At 35.2% G+C, this 19,644-nt stretch overlaps 1 protein-coding gene across 1 annotated transcript in view; it reads left to right on the forward strand.

Moving 5' to 3' along the window:
* The first annotated feature begins 1,014 nt into the window (after window positions 1-1,014).
* Window positions 1,015-19,644, forward strand: part of atp10b (ATPase phospholipid transporting 10B) — a 46,446-nt gene continuing 27,816 nt past the window's right edge. Inside the window, exons 1-3 of the mRNA XM_051128387.1 lie at window positions 1,015-1,613; window positions 16,453-16,657; window positions 17,915-18,000. Of these exons, the coding sequence (XP_050984344.1) occupies window positions 1,204-1,613; window positions 16,453-16,657; window positions 17,915-18,000 (701 nt within the window). The 5' untranslated portion in view covers window positions 1,015-1,203. The remainder of the gene's footprint in view (window positions 1,614-16,452; window positions 16,658-17,914; window positions 18,001-19,644) is intronic.

A 19,644-nucleotide genomic window follows, 5' to 3' on the forward strand; every position in this document is an offset into this window, starting at 1 on the left:
TAAATGCTTATTAATAAATTCATAAGTGCTTATTGTTTAGTGACATTTAATTAATGCAGCTAAATGGAACTATATCATAAAGTGTTACTACTTTTCTGCATGATTTGACTTTCATTTTTAAAAAACAAATGAAAAAATAATCCAAAAACGTCCAGTGGCATTACATTAAAGGGAGACCTGACTCGCATCTAGAGACCAGAATATCTCCATTGGCTTGTGTCACCAACTAAGAATTGACTTGTAGTTTATATAAATAATTAGTGTGGGCTGAGTGAAAGTGATAGACAAGATTTTATTAGTTGTTCACGTGTCAGGTAAAGTGACACTTTATGATACTGCAGGACATGGTGACATCAGCCTACAAACAAGTTTGTCTGGATTACACGGGCACATGCACATTCCTGCCATCTAACGAAAGCATCTCCACTCCTGTTTATGATGTTTGTTCTTTTAGGAACTTTTGAATACTATTCATATACAGTAATCACTGACTGACTAATAATAAAGTCGTTAAACTAGGAAATGGAATTGGAATTATGGCAATTATGATTGAGAATAATAAACAAACCAAAACAAGCTAAATAAATATCACTGGGGCTTACAAAAGGTACAAAAATATACAATTGAGGTTCTAATATGTACCTTCATGGTACTAATTCACCTTTTAGGTTATTAGGTAGAGCCTTCAGAACAAAATGTTTTTTTAAATAACTAAATGTTTCAAGTAATGAAAGCACATTCAGTCAAGCATGCCGGGGCTTTTGACTGCTAGTTTGAGTGTTGTGTCTTTAGTGAACATAAGAGGATACACGATTATTTCTCTGAATGGCTGCATTGAGCTTGATTAATGTAATCGGGTCGCGGTGGTGTCATTGTGTCTTTGAATCTTTATTGACAGCTTTGATTCAGACGCTGTACGTGTGGCATGCAGTGCTCTGACAGCATACCTTCACCTCAGACAGGTGTTTGTTCCCACAGAGAGCGGTCAGGGGAGTTGAACAGGTGTAGACTCAACCCACTTTCTCTCTTTCTCTCTCTCTCTCACTCACTCTCTTTCTTGTTCTCTGACTTCTGTCTTAGTCTCACTCGTACAGGTGATGTGAGAGGCGTGCAGGACGGCTTCTTATAAATTTCGGATTCTCTCAGGACCCTCAGGATTGATATTAAAGCTGTAAGTGTGATGCATATTTCTTCTGAGACGTCATGACCTGGACAAACCCTCTGACCCTTCTCCGGCACGGCTGGACGAGGCACCGGGACTCGGACAGACCCATCAGGAAGGTGATCTCCAACCTGCCCTTTGAAGATCTGAAGAAGCGTGAGCAGCCGAATCGCCGGTATGGGGGCAACGCCATCAAAACCAACAAGTACAGACTGTGGTCTTTCATCCCCATTAACTTATTCGAGCAGTTCCATCGTATGGCCAACATTTACTTCGTGGGCCTGGCCATCTTGAATTTCGTCCCGGTGGTGAACGCGTTCCAGCCGGAGGTGGCACTCATTCCCATTTGTGTCATCCTGGCACTGACCGCTGTCAAGGATGGTTGGGAGGATTTCCGGAGGTACCAGACTGACCAACAGCTCAACAATATGCCCTGCTTCATCTTCAGCAGGTAAATGGCTCACACATCACTGCTGTTATGCCTGTAAAACTGAAATGTGATCCTGGACCACAAGACCAGTCATAAGTGTCAAGTTTTTTGAAATTGAGATTTATACAACATTAGGATAGGACAATATTTGGCCGGTCATTGTGGGTGCAAAAAATCTAAATATTGGGAAAATCACCTTTAAAGTCATCTAGATGAACTTCTTAGCAATGCATATTACTAATCAAAAATTAAGTTTTGATATATTTGCGGTAGGAAATTTACAAAATATCTTCATGGAACATGATCTTTACTTAATATCATAATGATTTTTGGCATAAAAGAAAAATATATAGTTTCGACCCATACAATGTATTTTTGGCTATTGCTACTTAAGACTGTGTTTTTTGTCCAGGGTCACAAATAAATAATTTATATTAATAATAACACTGTATTATTGTTAGTTTAACACGTTAGTTTAGTGCAGTTGTTCTCATCCTTTTTGACTTAAAGGCCCCCAGCAGGGTTGCCAGGTCTTCTTAACAAAACCAGCCCAAATGTTACTGAAATCTAAAAAACTAAAACCAACCTAATTGCCTTTCGAGGCAAATTGGCTATCAAAATCGGTTCCACCTCAGTTGAAATTGCATTCCCGAGGGGTTTTGCTTCGGACTAAAGCCAAATTCTGGGGGAAAACTGTGGTCTTGGCAACACTGGCCCCACAATATTTGAAGCCCCTATAAATTTCCAATATTTCTGCTGTAATTATGATGAATCTGCTTGTTTTCAAACTTTGTGTGTTAGTTCTTTTAATATATGTATTGAGTCATTTAAGAAGATATTTTGTGTATTCTAGAACTTAATAGAATGTAATAAATAATAAACTACAAAAATGTAAACTCTAGTGAAAAATAAATATACTAAAATGTATTTTAAAAACATTTATTTCATGCTAAGCATACTACAAATACATTTACATATTATGTACTTAATAAAAATACTATGCAGTTGTACTTTTAGTATGCTAAACTGGTATATTTAAAGTAACTAATTTTGTACTTAATGCACTTTAATTGTGCGGAAGTAGTGCTGAAATCCAACTAAAGATACTTAAGTATATTTGATTGTGCTAAAGTAGAACTGTTACAAGTATACTTTAGGTACACTTTAAATATTTTGCATTTAAAGATCGATATTATTTAAAGATACAGTCCTCATCAATAGTGACAATAAAACAAATTTTAGGGTTAATATTAAGAAATGGGCATTGTGCACAAGTAGTACTCCAAATTAAGTGTAATTATAATTTTTATATCAGTAAGTCTTGAACTTGAACTGTACTTAGTGTAAAATAAATGCATTTTAAATGTATTACTTTTTTACTAGGAAATACTTTTCAATACCCTCACATTGAGAAAAAACTGTTTTAATTATTTAAAACAAACACCAAAACAAAACAAATTGCTGCTATACTGTAGTTAAATAACTAGAAAACGGTCTTAAAAAGATTTTGATCCACTTCAAATGTTGCCTACTGTATTTGCACCACAAACAAGTGTATTTATGTTCATTTTTGTTTATGATTATAAAAGTAAGTTAGAAGAATAACCAATACCAGCTGGCAATATTGGCACGCCAGAAACCTTACACATTCAAGCTACAAACGCCTGTACTAGCTCTTACAATACAAATAATATGGATAAAAATTTACATAATTATTAATGTCACTGATCAGTTCTGAAACAATGAGCAATTTTTTTCAAATAGCAAAAAGGGTGGTAGTCATGGCATCCTAAATAGTAAGATGCTAATAAACAAGGTTTGTTTGCACAACACATTAAAACTATGGCCGTCTAGGATTTATTTACATATGCTAATGTAACAATTATTTATCACTCTGAAAGTGAAAGTAAAAAAAAGGGAAAGTGATGATGTATTATACCCATACTAGAAATTGGTTCGATGCATTTAACCCATCACAAGTGCACCACACAACAGTGAGAAGTAAACACACGCAATGGGCAGCCATTGCTCCAGCGCCCAGGGAGCAATTGGGGGTTCAGTGCCTTGCTCAAGGGCACTTCAGTCATGGTATTGAAGGTGGAAAGAGCGCTGTTCATTCACAATCCCCACCTTCAATCCCTGCTGGTGCGGAATCAAACCAGCGACTTTTGAGTTACAAACCCAACTCGCTAACCATTAGGCCATGACTGCCCCAAAAGTCAACTCCTTTGAGCCAGATCTAGAGCAGATCAATGAAGCAGCCCGTAAATCCTTTAGCTGTCTGTACTGAACGCCTCAATTAAGTGTATTCCACTGGAAAATTTGTGTAGGTTTTAATAAAGTATATAAAATAAACAAAGTTAGTGGTGACTGTGCAGTGACTAAGTCAAATGTGTCCTGCTCTCTGCGCTCGTTCTCTCCTCTCTACATCCCTCTCTCTCTCTCTCCTCCGTCTTTCTGTGAGCTCTGTCGTGGCGCAGGCTCGCTTGAATTTGTGTTTCACTTCATCTGTGTTTCGAAACCCCATGGGAATTTTTGACCTAGAAATAAAATTTGTGTGGGAGATTTTTTTCCTTCTTTTGAAGAGCTGCACAATGTCTTGCATCCAACGCATTGTGTGCATTTTGACGAGATCCTCATCACTGCGTTGCATCAGAGGGGTAGACAGAGAGGCATCGTTTAGATCTATTTTAAAATGACTGAATAGCTGGTGGGAAAAAATGAGTAATTCACCACACTTGAGAGGTGGAAGGACTGAGAGACTAGGGGTTAGAGAGAAAGAGAGGGAGAAAGAGATTTCGCAGCAGTCACAGGTACACCCTGAGATATATTTTTACTTCCAAAAGAGATTCCAAATCCATCACTTATTGCCATGGTTACTTAGTCTCTTTCATTTTATTTTGAGCTAAGCCGCTGCTCCATTTTGTGATTCCCGGAGTGTTTCCATACGGGGAGCCCAGGTGGCCCAGCGGCACGGGGCAGGAACGGGCTCGGGTCAGTCCGAAACTCAAGCCTACTGCTGTCCTGACATGCCTGTCGTGCCCGGAGGGGGTGTTAGAAAAGCTACCTCTCTTGCCATTTCTATTACTCACAGTATGTGCTTGGCTGTTGTTTTAAGCACGTCTCAGTTTTGGACAGCTGGGGTGTATTTATTCAGATGTAACAGGCGTAATGTCAACATGAAATGTGAACACATTTGCGTATTTACTTGCTTAAGACTCGGTCTTATTGTATTGTTGCATATTAGTGCATGTTATTCCAGAGAAAATACAAGCTTTGTCTTCATAATCTTTTACAAAAATGTAATGTCTTGTCAAATGGAGTGGCATCATAGTTGATGCATTTATGGCTTAAATATAAATTGTGGTCATGTGACTTTTTTTGGCTTTGACGGTTCCAGTTTTGGGGAAAGTTGCTTTTAAAAGTAACGCATTACCCCCTAAAAAAAGTAACTAGTTACTTTTTATGGAAAGTAATGCATTACATTACTTTTTAAATCTTGCTTGTTTGTTTTTAATATAAAAAATTCTAATTTATTTTTTGCCTGATAGAAAAGGTAAATTCACATCAATACAGTAGAACACATAAAAAGAAAGTTTAAGTATAAGTTATTACAAATGTTAGCTCATCTTGAGTCATTTTTGCTTATTAGTGTGGTTGAATTGGCTAATCAAAGGTCAGCAGACAAGACACTGTTTAAAAAAAAAAATGAGAATAAATACATAAAGGAAAATTGTATTGGTAAAAGATATTTTGTTATTATTTACCATATTTAATTATTGCAGGCTTGCATCATGTTTTGAGTTGCATTTCAGTGTTTTTATTCATTTTAAGGAATGCTGAATCAGTTTTTTTTTTTTTTTTTTTTTTTTTTTTGTGAGTGAGATGAATTAATGCATATTTCACATTTATTCTAGAACTAAAGTAACATCTTTCCCCCAGTTTCTCTCAACATGGGGACAGGAGAGCTTTCAATCAATAAATGGGGGGAGAAAAAAGTAACTGGTGTTATTTATTTGAAAAAGTAACTCTGATATTTTCTCGTAATTTAAAAAGTAATGCTTTATTTTACTAGCTACTCGAAAAAGTAATCTGATTACGTAACTCACGTTACCTTCAACACTGGATGGTTCCACGAAGAACCTTTAACATCCATGGATTTGGAGTAATGTAGCATTGCATCACTTGTTCTGCAGTGAATGGGTGCTGTCAGAATGAGAGTCCAAACAGCTGATAAAAACATCACAATAATCCACAGATAGATCACACCACTCCAGTCCATCAATTAACATCTTGAGAAGTGAAAAGGTGTGTTTTTGTAAGAAACATTCATCATTATGGCATTTTAGCATTAAGCCATTGCTTCTGGCCGAAACTTTTTCACTGGTCAAGGCGGTGTTATGGATTATAGACTGTATTTTAGCTGGAAGCAAATGAATTTGTTTCTTAAAAACATGCAAGCTTTCACTTCACAAGACATTAATTGATGGACTAGAGTGGTGTGGATTATTACACATTATAACAAACTCATCTACACCTTGGATACCTTGATGGGTGCAGTTTTTTTATTTTATTTTATTTTTTATGAACTATTCCTTTAAGAGTGCATGCAAAGTCCAGAAATGTAACCTAAAAATGGTAATATTTAAAATAAAACTGGTTTTGTTTGCATCAAAAATTATCTAACATCACTGAATCAACCTAAACGCATTATTTATACTAAACAAAACTAGTTTTATGTGTTAAATTAAAACATTTAATCTCACCTTACTGATGTTTTTGTGCACTTCCTGCAAATATGGAAAAAAATAATAAAGGGTCTCAATGAAATATGTGCAGTTTCACATGATTAGTGCAAATTGTCACATGACCAGAGCAATTTTTATTTCCTGTTTGCACCTTGAGAAGATGATGACTGCATCAAAACTCCAAAAATGAAAGGCTAGTAAAGTATGTTAACATAAAGATATGACAAAGGTTTTTGGTACACATTATCTTTAGAGTGTCTAGTATCAATATATGAATTCACATATTATCAGTTTTGTTGAGTGTGGTCATAGAATGAGTAAACATGTTGATGGTCACAATAGTGACCGGTGGGATAGCAGTGAACTTATAGGTCTACAATATAAACCCAATTGCAGTTGTTAGTGAAAATTACACTAAAATGTTGCAATGACAAAATATTGCACTAAATTAAAATGTTACAAAAAATTTACAATATTGATGTTGCAATACTGGTAGCACTAATATATATTTTTTTAATGTTATATTTTACAAAAGAGTAACTTTTTTTTTTCTTTTATCTCTATGTTCCTATCAATGTTGTATGTATTTTTATGCATAATAGTAACCACAGAATGTGATCAAAGAGTTTAAAATAGTTGGGCTAAGAGAAATAACATTTTTTTGACTGGAGAAATATGTTAATTCAGTACACACATTTTCCCACCGATCATAATTGTGACAAAAAATAATTATTGATTATTTCAAATGGTTACTAATGACACATCATTTGGATATTTTAATGTCTGGGAAAATTTTGGGATTAAATGGGTTAAGTATAGTTACCAGCTTTCTACAGTGTGAGTGTAGGAATCAAGATTTTGGATATTCTTACAGCAAGTGCTGTTGTGGAAGGTATTACTGTATGTAGAATCTTGAATTTTCAGGGCTTCACTGCTTGCGTTGAGATCGTAGTGGATGCTTTTTGAGGCAGGGAGCACAATACTGTCCTCCAGCTTCCTCTGCTGATCTGTGGAGTTGCCATTCCACAGTGTGATTGAAAAAGTTAATACGCTTTCTATCGCTGCTCTATAGAACTGGAGCCGCTCGTTCTTTGATACCGCAAAACTTTTTGAGCTGTCATAGAAAGAAGAGCCTTTGGTGAGCTTTTTTGATGATGTAAGTTCTTTCGTTTCAGCACAAGGTTGTTAGAGCACCGTTCAGATAGAGAGGAAACATCGTTCCTGCAACCCTATCTGTGATCAGATTCAGCAGCGTAGCGTTTGGTTTGCATGATGGTGTTAAATGCTAAACACCTGGATAGGTAGCAGTTTCTTCCAGTTGTTGAATATTCTGTTTCGTTTGAAATTATTCACCTTGTTTTTTAACGTTGAAGTGAGCTATTTTATGTGAACATGCAAGATATTCGGTTTATTAGCTTTATGGAGCTTTGAAACCTTTGCGGATGTTATGTTTTGAAGCACTAGTGCGTATTAAACTACTAATGTCATGTGATTTCAGTACACCTTTGTTACGTCATTTTCAGAATTTCAGTGGTTAACCCTTAACCCTGTGTCTGTATGGGTTTTTACCTGATCTCAGATTAATTTTGTAATGTAGACATTTTAATGGTGCATTTGTGCCCTAATAAAAAAGCAAGACTAGTAGTAAATAGTCTTTAAGCCTGACAGTTTATTAAAAGAATATACAGTTATTAGATGATTTAGAATTCAAATTTAATAGATTAAACTTTCATGAAAATTTTTTAAATTGATTTGTAAAAGAAGTGTGCAACATTTGAGTTTTTTTGCATTTACACCAATTTGACCTGCAGGTTTTTTAACAGTATATATGTGACCCTGGACCACAAAACCAGACTTAAGTAGCACAGACATATTTGTAGCAACAGCCAAAACGATGTCAAAATTACCAATTTTTCTTTTATGCCAAAAGATCATAAGAATGTTATGTAAAGATCATGTTCCATGAAGATAGTTTGTAAATTTCCTATCAAAAATATATCAGAACCGTAATATGCATTGCTAAGAACTTAATTAGGACAATTTTAAAGGTGACTTTGATTTTTTGCATCTTCAGATTCCAGATTTTCATATAGTTGTATCTTGACCAAATATTGTCCTGTCCTATCAATCTAAAAAAACTATACAATGGAACAACCAAACCATCAATGGAAAGTTTATTTATTCAGTTTTCAAATGTTGAATAAATATTAATTTCCAAAAATTGAACCTTGTAACTGATTTTGTGGTCCAGGGTCACACACACAAACACACACACACACATATATATATATATATATATATATATATATATATATATATAGACTATAACTAGAAGAACAGCAGAGTGCAGTAAACTGTATGATAATAAATCAAAATAATATTATAATATACTAGTTTGCAATGTTATCATTTTCATTATCCTTTTCTTCATGTAAGTGGCAACCAGTCTTTATGAGTGATTTACTGAATCTTTAATTTAACCGATTTGTTCAAAAACTGATTCATATGAATGAGTCATTGAATCATTTTGTTGATGTCATTTAACCGATACATTCAAAAACTGATTCATATGAATCAGTGTCATCAGCTGGGTTTCCATTACCTTTCAAGATGCGCAAATTGAAAATACGACTAATGGAAACGTATCAATTTCTCCCAAAAACTCCCATATATCGCGAAAAAGTTTTTATGCTTGCATGAGGTGGTTTTCAGGCAATTCGAAAAGAATATTTCGCAAAACTGCAATGGAAACGGCTTTTTCGTATTTACAGGTCACATGGGATATGTAAAAAGTCATATGATCATTCTCAAGTATAAGAGGCTTTCCCTGCCAATAGACTATGTACACTGCAGGCATCTGTGGCGTGTAACGGCTCCGACACGATCACCAGAGCTTATGTTATGTTTATACCAGCAGCGTCGCACACGTTTCTGAAGAGGCTCTCCGTGCTGCTTCTGTAAAGATACACACATATGCCTCTTTTGATTAAATAAAGCCAAAACCCGTCAAAGTCCCACCAAAATCCATTGCCGTGACTTATCGCAAGAGGAACAAATTACGTTTTAGTTGCATAACATCGATTAACGGAAATGCTGTCATTTCGCAATACTTTTTTTATCGACATTTATAAAATATCGCCAACATTTTGCACAAATCTGTAATGGAAATGCGTCTATTGAATAATTCACTTAACCAATTTGCTGGTTCATTCAGGACTGAAACACCACTACTGTGTGTTGATTTTTCTATGACTTTGTTTCAAACTATTTTCATTTGCCAGGCAAAAACAGATTATAGAATCTAAAATGTAAGCAGTTTAATATAAACTACTCATATATTGAACTGTTGTACTATAAAAGCAAAAACAAATGTGCATATTCCTTAAATATGCCACATTTAGTGACTAAAATGTGTTTTTAAGTCTAGTAAGAGAATAAATGTACAGGCGACATCTGTTGTGCTTATGCACCATGACGCACGACAACCAGTAGCAATGTTTTCATTCAGTTCCCTTGCAAGGCCCGTTTTCTCTTTATGACATTGCTTTATCATGCTGCATTTTCATACCCGTAAATAAACAATTCAATTTCAAACGGTTCCCAGCAGTCAGACAATCCCTCGTTCCACCGGATCCACAAGGGGACCTTCTGTCTGAAAGCAACAAAATCATTACGCTAATCTAATACTTCACACGCTTTTACGCTGTACAGTGTTGCTAATGCTTGTAATGTGCACGTTTCCCTCCCATATTGGACTTGAATGAACTGTGGTGCTTTCCTCCAGCGGTTATGATTGATTAGTTCCTATTCTACCCCAAAGGGAGAGAGTTTTATAATATTGTTCACACACATAGTCGTACCCCCCTTTCATTAAAACGGCTCGGGGCAGACAAAGTGATGCTTATTCCGTCTTGGCTGTTTAATTCACTCCTGCTGAGAATTTTTACTGCTGTGAAATATTCAAGAAAATAAGTAGCTGGTTCTGTTCATTTAGCAAACAGGACTTTCTGAAGAGTTGTGCTCATCCATGCAAAACTCACTGTTGTGATGCTAGGGTGTTCTGGATGGTTGCTAGGTGGTTGCTTTCTAGATATGAGATGGGTTTTTAAGAATGTGTAATACTAAGAGATAGTGGTTTGTTCAGATCCCTCATACTAAGTATGAGTCATCAGTGAAATTTCTTGCACTTTTTCCAAAACTTTGAGTCATTATGTAATTTTGTGGTATGCACAGAGACTTCAAATCCTGATTAAGAATTACAATTTAACTATCAAATTTGGAGAAATGTAGTATTCCATCACTTGCTCACCAATGGATCCTCTGTAGTGAATGGGTGCAAACAGCTGAAAAAAACATTACAATAATCCACAAGTAATCCACACCACTCCGGTCCATCAGTTAACATCTTGTGAAGTGAAAAGCTGCGTGTTTGTTTGAAACAAACCCATCATTATGGCATTTTATCTTTAAACTATCTTTTCCGGCTAAATGTTTTCACTGGAGAAAGCAACATTATAGTGCCGGAAACAGTGATTTGAAGTTGAAAGCATGTTTTTATCAGCTGTTTGGACTTTCATTTTGATGGCACCCATTCACTGCAGAGGGTCCATTAGTGGTGGAGTGATGGAATGCTATATTTGTCCAAATCTGAGGAAGAAACAAACTCCTCTACATTTTGGATTTCCCAAAGGTGAGTAAATTTTAATCAAAATTTTAATCAAATTTTCATTTTTGGGAAACTATTCCTTTAAGAGTGCACACATATATCAATACATGTGTACTGAAATGGTAACCTATGGTAATATTTAAGTATACTGGGCTGCGTTTCCAAAAAGCTCAGTAAGATTAAGTACATCATAGACCCATTGAAACCAATGGAGCTACGATCAACTCAAGCTTACAATGCTTTTGGGAAATGCAGCCCTGGTTTGTTCACGTTAAAAACATTATCTAGCATCCTTTGCAGTGAATGGGTGCCGTCAGAATGAGAGTCCAAACAGCTGATTAAAAACATCATAATAATCCATAAGTAATCCACACCACTCCAGTCCTTCAGTTAACATCTTGAGAAGACAAGCTGTGTGTTTTTGAGAAACAAATCCATTATTGAGGCATTTTTTTATTAAGACAATTCATCTTTAAACTGTAGCAAAATATCATTGCGTGAATAGTTCTCTGTCTGTAATTTTGCTTTCTCCAGTGAAAAAGTTGTCTCATCTGAAACAGGAGAAAAATATGCACAGATCAAGCTCTGTTTGAAATTAGTCCAAAACTAAAAAAAAGCGTTATTATAGATTATTTTGGACTAGTTACAAGTTTAAAAATGTCTTAATAATAAAGATTTGTTTCTTGCAAACATGCAGCTTGAGTCTTCTCAAGATATTAACTGATGGACTGGATTAACTGGTGTGGATTACTTGTGGATTATTGTGATGTTTTTATTCAACTGTTTGGACTCTCATTCTGACGGCACCCATTCACTGCAGATGATCCATTGGTCAGCAATTGATGCAATGCTACATTTCTCCAAATTTTGATGAAGAAACGAACTCATCTACATCTTGGATGGCCTGAGAATGAGCACATTTTCAGCCAGTTTAAATTTTTACTCGCTCCCTTGTTTTGAATAGGCATGACACCCCTGGCAACAATGATAGTGATGCACGCTTTACCAAACAGCCCTAATAAAAAGCAGGTTTTGGCTTGCAGTCTGTAATCAGGCTCCTGGACATATGTATGGAGAGGAGAGGGGCAGTTGGTGTGGAGGAGGGATGCAGGAAGAATTGTCAGGAGTGTGGCAGGTAGTTATTTATAGATCCCTCTCCTTGCGATAGAACATACTGCCCCCAAACTTTCATTAAGAAATACATCTGCTGCAAACAATGGCAAACTTTCACAGATAGTTGCCAGGTCGGCTGACTCAGATTAGCATGCACGAGCTCTGACATTTGACACGGCATGCATTTGTATATCAAAAATGTGAGTAGGATGCAGTGTAACTAATGCCTCCCTTCCTGTTGAATCACGCTGACCTTGAAGAAATGGTTGAGCTTGAGTACATGCATGCACCTTTCTCACATACTGTATGATTTGCCATGCTTCTGCTAAAGCAAACCTAATGTATTGTATGCGGCGAATGGTATTTAACTGAAAGGAATGCAGATATATTGGTGGATTAGTTTGAAAATGATGCTTTGAAATACACACAAAAGAATGGATGCACCTACTTGTTCGCAGTTAACATGCACTGTGAATAAAAACCAGAAACACTTGAATCGAAACATATCTTAGACAGTAGCAGTGAAAGGATGAGGACTTTCAGATAGAGAGTACAACCAGTGATTATGATTGATTATGATTATAAAATGCCTGCTGTGAATGATCATATTTGAACTATAGGCACTGTAGTTTTTCACTTTAAAGACACTGTTTTTAGTTAAAATTGCAGTGAGATGTGAAATGCTACGAGGTGTTGTCTCTCGTTCAAAGATAGTATTCAAGAGCAGGTGTTTGTCTCACACATCATCATTTTTTCACACTCACACATTTTGACTGACAGTTAAATGCCAGAAATAGACGTCTCGCTAATCACAGACTGCAAACAGTGAGTCCTTCTGGAGCGCAAGAACCTCGCAAGATTTATCTCATGCCACTATCAGGAACAGACATCAGTCACTTCATTCAGAGAAACGCTTGCTCGGCACAAAACTGCATTAGTCTTGTCTGATTTGCGAAGCTAATATTCTTTTGTCAGCCGTTCTATTAGTAAAAACATCATAATTAGTTAATTGTGCTCACTTTATGGTATAAATTAAATGGATTTAAGTTTGCATGAAGGAAAAGGGGTATTTAGTGGGAATTATTTGCCTGGCATTGGGCACTGAATACTAATTTTAACTGTAATTTGACGACAACAGGTTGTATGATATTGTACCTCAACATTAAAACAATAACCTAAAAATAAATTATAAGGAAAATGTATTGTGACATTTTTTTGCAAGACAAATAAGTACACTCTATGCTGGGTTAAATACAAACCCAGGGTAAAATATGGACAAACCCAGCAACTGGATTGTTTTGACCCAGAAGTTGGGTGAAATGTTTAACCCAACCTTCTGAATAGTTTTATTTAACTCAGCTCATGATTTTTGCAATCATACCATAAAAGAACCATTTTTGGTTCCCCAAAGAACCTTTAAGTGAACAGTTCCTAAAAGAACCATTTTGAAGAACGTTTTAAATATCTAAAGAACCTTTTGTCAACTATAAAGAACCTTTTCTGCATTTGAAAGATTCCATGGATGTTCAAGGTTCTTTATAGAACCATTGATGTCAATAAAGAACTTTAATCTTTAAGAGTGTATTGTTTAAAAAATACTATGTGGCTGGCTTAAAATGAACCTAAAATAGGTTGTAAATTAAAAGTCAGACACATAATTACTAGAGGCATCAGCAATAATTAAAAATAATTAATAAGCCATAAAAAAATTGTTATTTAATTACAATTTATTCAACTTATTAATAAATGTGCATTTATTGAATATATTAGTAAATGTCCAACCTATTTTGGGTTTATTTAAGCAATAAATCACTAGGTTTCTCCATATTTCACCCAGTGCTTGGTTGTTTTTAAGAGTGTACATATTACTGTAAAAAAAAAAAAAAAAAAAAAAAAAAAAATATATATATATATATATAGTGATACAGTAAAAGAAACACTATATTGAATATTACTGTAATGTCAGTAATACAGTAAAATAACTTTACAATAAGGTTTCATTAACATGGGTTAATGAACATTAACATCATTTAATATTTATTAATCTTTGTTGAGTTCATGTTAACTCAAGTCCATTAAAAATATTAACAGACACAATGTTTGATTTTAATAACGTATTATATTAGTAAATGTTGAAATTAGCAGTAATTAAAATTAATAAATGTTTTAGGTATTATTTTCAGATTTTTTTGTTTTTCAGAGTATTTTCAGGTATTTAATTTCAGACAAATGTCAACCTTACCATGAAAAAATAGTTTTTTTATCAAAGGTTTTTAGTGTACTGATAGCACAGATGTCAACATTTGGTGGTTCAAATACCCATGTGCGGTCTCTCTTAAAGTTTTTAAAGCATTTTTTTTTTTTTTAAGCGCATGATTTTTTCCACAGTCTGCTAAGTGCTATTTCCAGGCTTGTCACATCCATAACAGTACATATTCTTCATAAATAGACACATCAGAATTATAATAAAGTAATAATTATATGTTCTGTGAAGAGCCATCACTTCTCTATTTGTTGTTTATTATTGCATCTGGTTTGTGCATTTTAATTCGCAGAAATCCTACAAAGTATGTAGTCTCACAAAAACTGTGTCTTTTTTTGTCACATCAATAACGCATGATTATTTCTGTCTTTTAACATAGAAACTAGCGCATAGACTGATATTTTTCTAATGTTTAGACTTTATCAACAATTTTTAAAATATAAACAGATGCTTCAGTATATTGGTAACACATACATTCTCTAAGCATTTATGTGTCACATCCATAACGCTGGATTTGCCCTTAATGTTAACGGTAACACTTCACAGTAAGGTGTCATTTGTTCACATTAATGTATTAACTAACATGACTGAACAATAAACAACACATTTATTACACACCCCCTTGTCATCCAAGATGTTCATGTCTTTCTTTCTTCAGTCGTAAAGAAATTGTTTTTTAAGGGGAACATTTCTGCATTTTCTCCATATAATGGACTGATATGGTGCCCCGATTTTGAACTTCCAAAATGCAGTTTACATGCGGCTTCAAAAGATCCAAAATGCGGTTGTAAATGATCCACATCAAAGAAGAAGGGTCTTATCTAGCGAAACGATCGGTTATTTTCATTTTAAAAAAATACGGTTTAAATACTTTTTAATCTCAAATGCTCGTCTTATTTTTCTCTCCCTGAACTCTGTGTATTCTGGCTCAAGACAGTTAGGGTATGTCGAAAAACTCCAATCGTATTTTCTCCCTCAACTTCAAAAATCATTTCAAAATCATCCTACATCGCTGCAGAAGTACCGACCCAGTCTTTGCAAAATGAACATGCAAAAAAGATCAAACACCTTTAACAAAAAAGGTAAAACAGTGATATAGGATGATTTTGAAGTTGAGGGAGAATGTGAGATGGGAGTTTTTCGACATACACTAACTGTCATGAACCAGAAAAAAAAACAGTTCAGGCAGAGTAAGACAAGACGAGCATTTGGCATCAGAAAGTATATAAATTGCAGATAATTAAGACCCTTCTTCCTTGGCTGGGATCACATTTAAACTGCATTTTGGAAGTTCAAAATCGGGGCACCATATCAGTCCATTATATGGAGAAAAATGCTGAAATGTTTTTCTCAAAAAACATAATTTCTTTATGACTTTAAGAAAGACAGACATGAACATGAACAGTGGACTTCTCCTTTAAAGGTTATAAAAAGTAAATGATGTCATTATTCAAATCGTAATGTTGCTAAAGGCTTTGTTTTCTTAATCTCCTATTGTTATTTTTTTGTTTTTGGGACAAAATTTGACCTGGGAATGTTTCTGTGAGATTCACCCAGACTGCGCTGCTGGCGAGAACATTAAATGAGTTGTCAAAATGCTTCTATGTAACTTTACAGCTATTTTAAGAGAACACGGAGCTCCACCCTGAAGTTCTGTTCAGAATGACTCTTCTGTTGTACATCTGGCTTTGTGTGTGAGGTGTGACGCTGAAGAGCCGTCAGTCGGTAAAGAAGCCACCCAACCCAGATGTGCCTGTAGAACAACATACCTGACGCTCACATTGTGACTCCAGGATTCTTCAGCTGTTTGCTCTTTGTTGACAGCTGACATTGAGACATACTGCAATAAGCATGAATAAGCATGAAACAGAAATTTTGCATTTTAAGCAGGTTGTGCATAGTTTAAAAATCTGTGGATTAAGATTCCTGGCAGAGTATATATATATATGGTGTGTTATATATAGAACAAAATAAGTGCGTCTGTGCATTTATATGTACTACACAGACACCGAAAGCCCACAATGCATAAGAAGAGGTCTGTATGAGGCATTAATTCTGGTCTTCTCATAGGAAGCAGATGTGTTTCGTGGAGAGGAGATGGAAGGATGTCCGTGTGGGGGATTTTGTGAGAGTGCTCTCTAATGAGATCATCCCAGCTGACATCCTGCTCCTGCACACGTCCGACCCTAATGGAGTGTGTCACATGGAAACGGCCAATCTGGACGGAGAGACCAACCTTAAACAGAGGAAGGTGGTGCCAGGCTTTTCTACTCTGGTAAGAGCGCTGCCTGTCACAAAATAGAAATACTAAAGGCCAAATCTTACAGCTACACTGGACACGTCAGGACACACACTGAAATAATCATGAATGTTACTGATAAAGTATTAACTTAACTGAAATATACACCATTATAATATAATATTAATAGAACTATATTATATGTGACCCTGGACCACAAAACTAGTCGTAGCACGGGTATGTTTATAGCAATAGCCACAATACATTGTGGGTCAAAATCATTCGGTTATTAAGTAAAGATCATGTTCCATGAAGATATTTTGTAAATTTCATACTGTTAATATATCAAAACTTAATTTTTGATTAGTAATATGCATTGCAAAGAACTTCATTTGGACAACTTTAATGGCGATTTTCTCAATAATTCGATTTTTTATTGCATCCTGTTATTAAGTGTTTTAATAATAAAAAAAGTTAAAATGTGTTATTAATAATAATATAAAAATATATGTTAATCATTTGATTTAGATCATTTTAAAATATTTTTTAAAAATCATTTAGATTATTGAATTTAAATAAACTTAAAATAATTTTAAGTCATAAATCCCAGACCCCTGTGAGAACTGGTGTTTTATAGAAATAATGTTTAAAATGTAAAGAAAAATATGGAAAAAACAAGTTAAGATCAAATTTTTCTGCTCCAGATTTTTTTCTCAAAAAGATCTCAATAATCTAAAAAAACATTGTGCTCAAGATATCAAAAATTTGCAAAGATTAAAGTAATCAATCAAAAATATTTTAAAGACAAATGGTTGTGCTAAAATGCTATTTCTGTAGACTAAATTCTCAGATATATCAGCTTTTCCTATATGTGTAATCTTACTGTTTCTCAGAAAATTATGAACTTTTTTTAATCACCAACTTTACATGCTTTTATACCTGTTTTTTGACGTTTCACTATACAGATCTACTGACTCAGAAGTTCATAAAGCATAACTCTATGATTGTGTAAAAGTTAAGTAAGTGTGCTTGTGTAATAGATAACTAACAACTCCCAAACACTTACATACCTATCATACAATTCTGTCTTTCAACATGTACGGGAAAGACTTGTTGACAATTATATTGCTCATGTGCTGATGACGGCTCAGTTTGCCACGTGGAGTTTTACTGTCAGCAGCAGCAGTACATGTTGTGCAACCTTTCTTATTCAGTTCAAATGACTATATCATTCGAAAAATGAGGATCCAGAAGGAGGAAAAACATCATCTCGTGTTTTTTCTTGTATTTCAGGGTGAACCATTTCAACCTCAAACATTTGACAGTACCGTAGTGTGTGAAAACCCTAACAACAACCTCAACCTGTTCAAAGGTTACGTGTGAGTATCTAAAATCAATTTCAGTCAAATCACTCAATTTCATGCACGATTAACTACATCACGACTCCATCGTGACTGCCTCTTTTGTCAGAGCCACACCAATGAACAGCATTTGTTTGGCCTTCACATTTGTCATTGCCTAACCAGGGAAACTGCGTAAACCTGCCGACGCATCACAAAGGAAAACATCTTGATGTCTCTCCTTTACTTAAAAACAAGCAGATAACCGGTACCAGTTTTGTTCAGAGAGGTGCAGTCTGTCCACTGCGATAGAAAGTCATGGTTAATATTTCAGAGGCTGATGCATGAGCACTTTCATCAGCCATGTTGAATTTATGCTGTTATAAATAATAAACACCACATTTAAAGAGGACAGTCATCTAAAATGATGAGTAAAGGTCAAAGGTCATGGATGTAACATCTACCTGAATGGTAACAAATGGGTTTTAGTAGAGAACACCAAGTGTCAGAGGGTTAAAGAAACAGTTCACCAAAAAATTAACATTTAAAAATGTATCAGATCCTCTGTAGTGAATGGGTGCCGTCAGAATGAGAGTCCAAACAGCTGATTAAAAACATCACAATAATTCGCAAGTAATCCACACCACTCCAGCCCATCAGTTAACATCTTAAAAACCCCAAAATTATGTGTTTGCAATTAAAAAAATACATTATTAAGACATTTTTAAAGCAACGGTCTTCTAAATCTAAATTATATCATCATTTACTCACTCTCATGTCATTCCAAACCTTTCTTTCTTCTGTTAAAAACAGGCACAAAATGATATTTCAGAGAATGTGGGTGACTAAACATTTGATGGTAGCCATTGACTTACATAGTATGGCAAAAAGTACTGTGGAAGTCAATGGGTGCCGTCAACTTTTTGGTTGCCAACATTCTTAAAAATATTTTCTTTTGTGTTCAACAGAATAAAGAAACTCATACAGGTTTGGAATTTGATTAAATGATGACAGCATTTTTATTTTTAAGCAAACTCACTTTAACTTCAAACCATTGTTGCTTCCTCCAGTAAAATAGTGTTCTGGTCTGAATCAGGAGAGAAATCTACACATATCAAGCACTGTTTACAAGCCAAAACAGCTCTAAACAATTATGATGTGAGAGACAACAGGAGATGGACGTTTTCACTGGAGGAAATAGACTTGTATTTTAGCTGAAGGCAATGGCTTGAAGTTATAATTGTCTTAATGATGGATTTGTTTATTACAAACACGCAGCTTTTGGTTTCACAAGACGTTAAGTGATAGACTGAAGTGGTGTGGATTATTTGTGGATGTTTTTATCAGCTGTTTGGACTCTCATTCTGACGGCACCCATTCGCCGCAGAGGACGCAATGATACATTTCTCCGAATCTAATGAGGAAACAAACTCATCTACATTTCGGATGGCCTGAGGGTGAGCACATTTTCAGCCATTTTTCTTTTTTTTTTGGTGTAAACTATTCCTTTAAATCTCCGTTGCAAAGTTTCCCCACACATCCAGGGCATGAAGTATGCTGGAAAACAGATTTGGCCCCTTTTTTTTGTCCCGTTGCAGCCATATTAACTGGGTTATCACGTTGAGAGATGATTCTGATGTTCCCAAGCATTATAAAGCTCTTATCCTGCTCGTCCATTCAAAG

Source organism: Labeo rohita, chromosome 14, assembly GCF_022985175.1.
Source record: "Labeo rohita strain BAU-BD-2019 chromosome 14, IGBB_LRoh.1.0, whole genome shotgun sequence".
Lineage (NCBI taxonomy): Eukaryota > Metazoa > Chordata > Actinopteri > Cypriniformes > Cyprinidae > Labeo > Labeo rohita.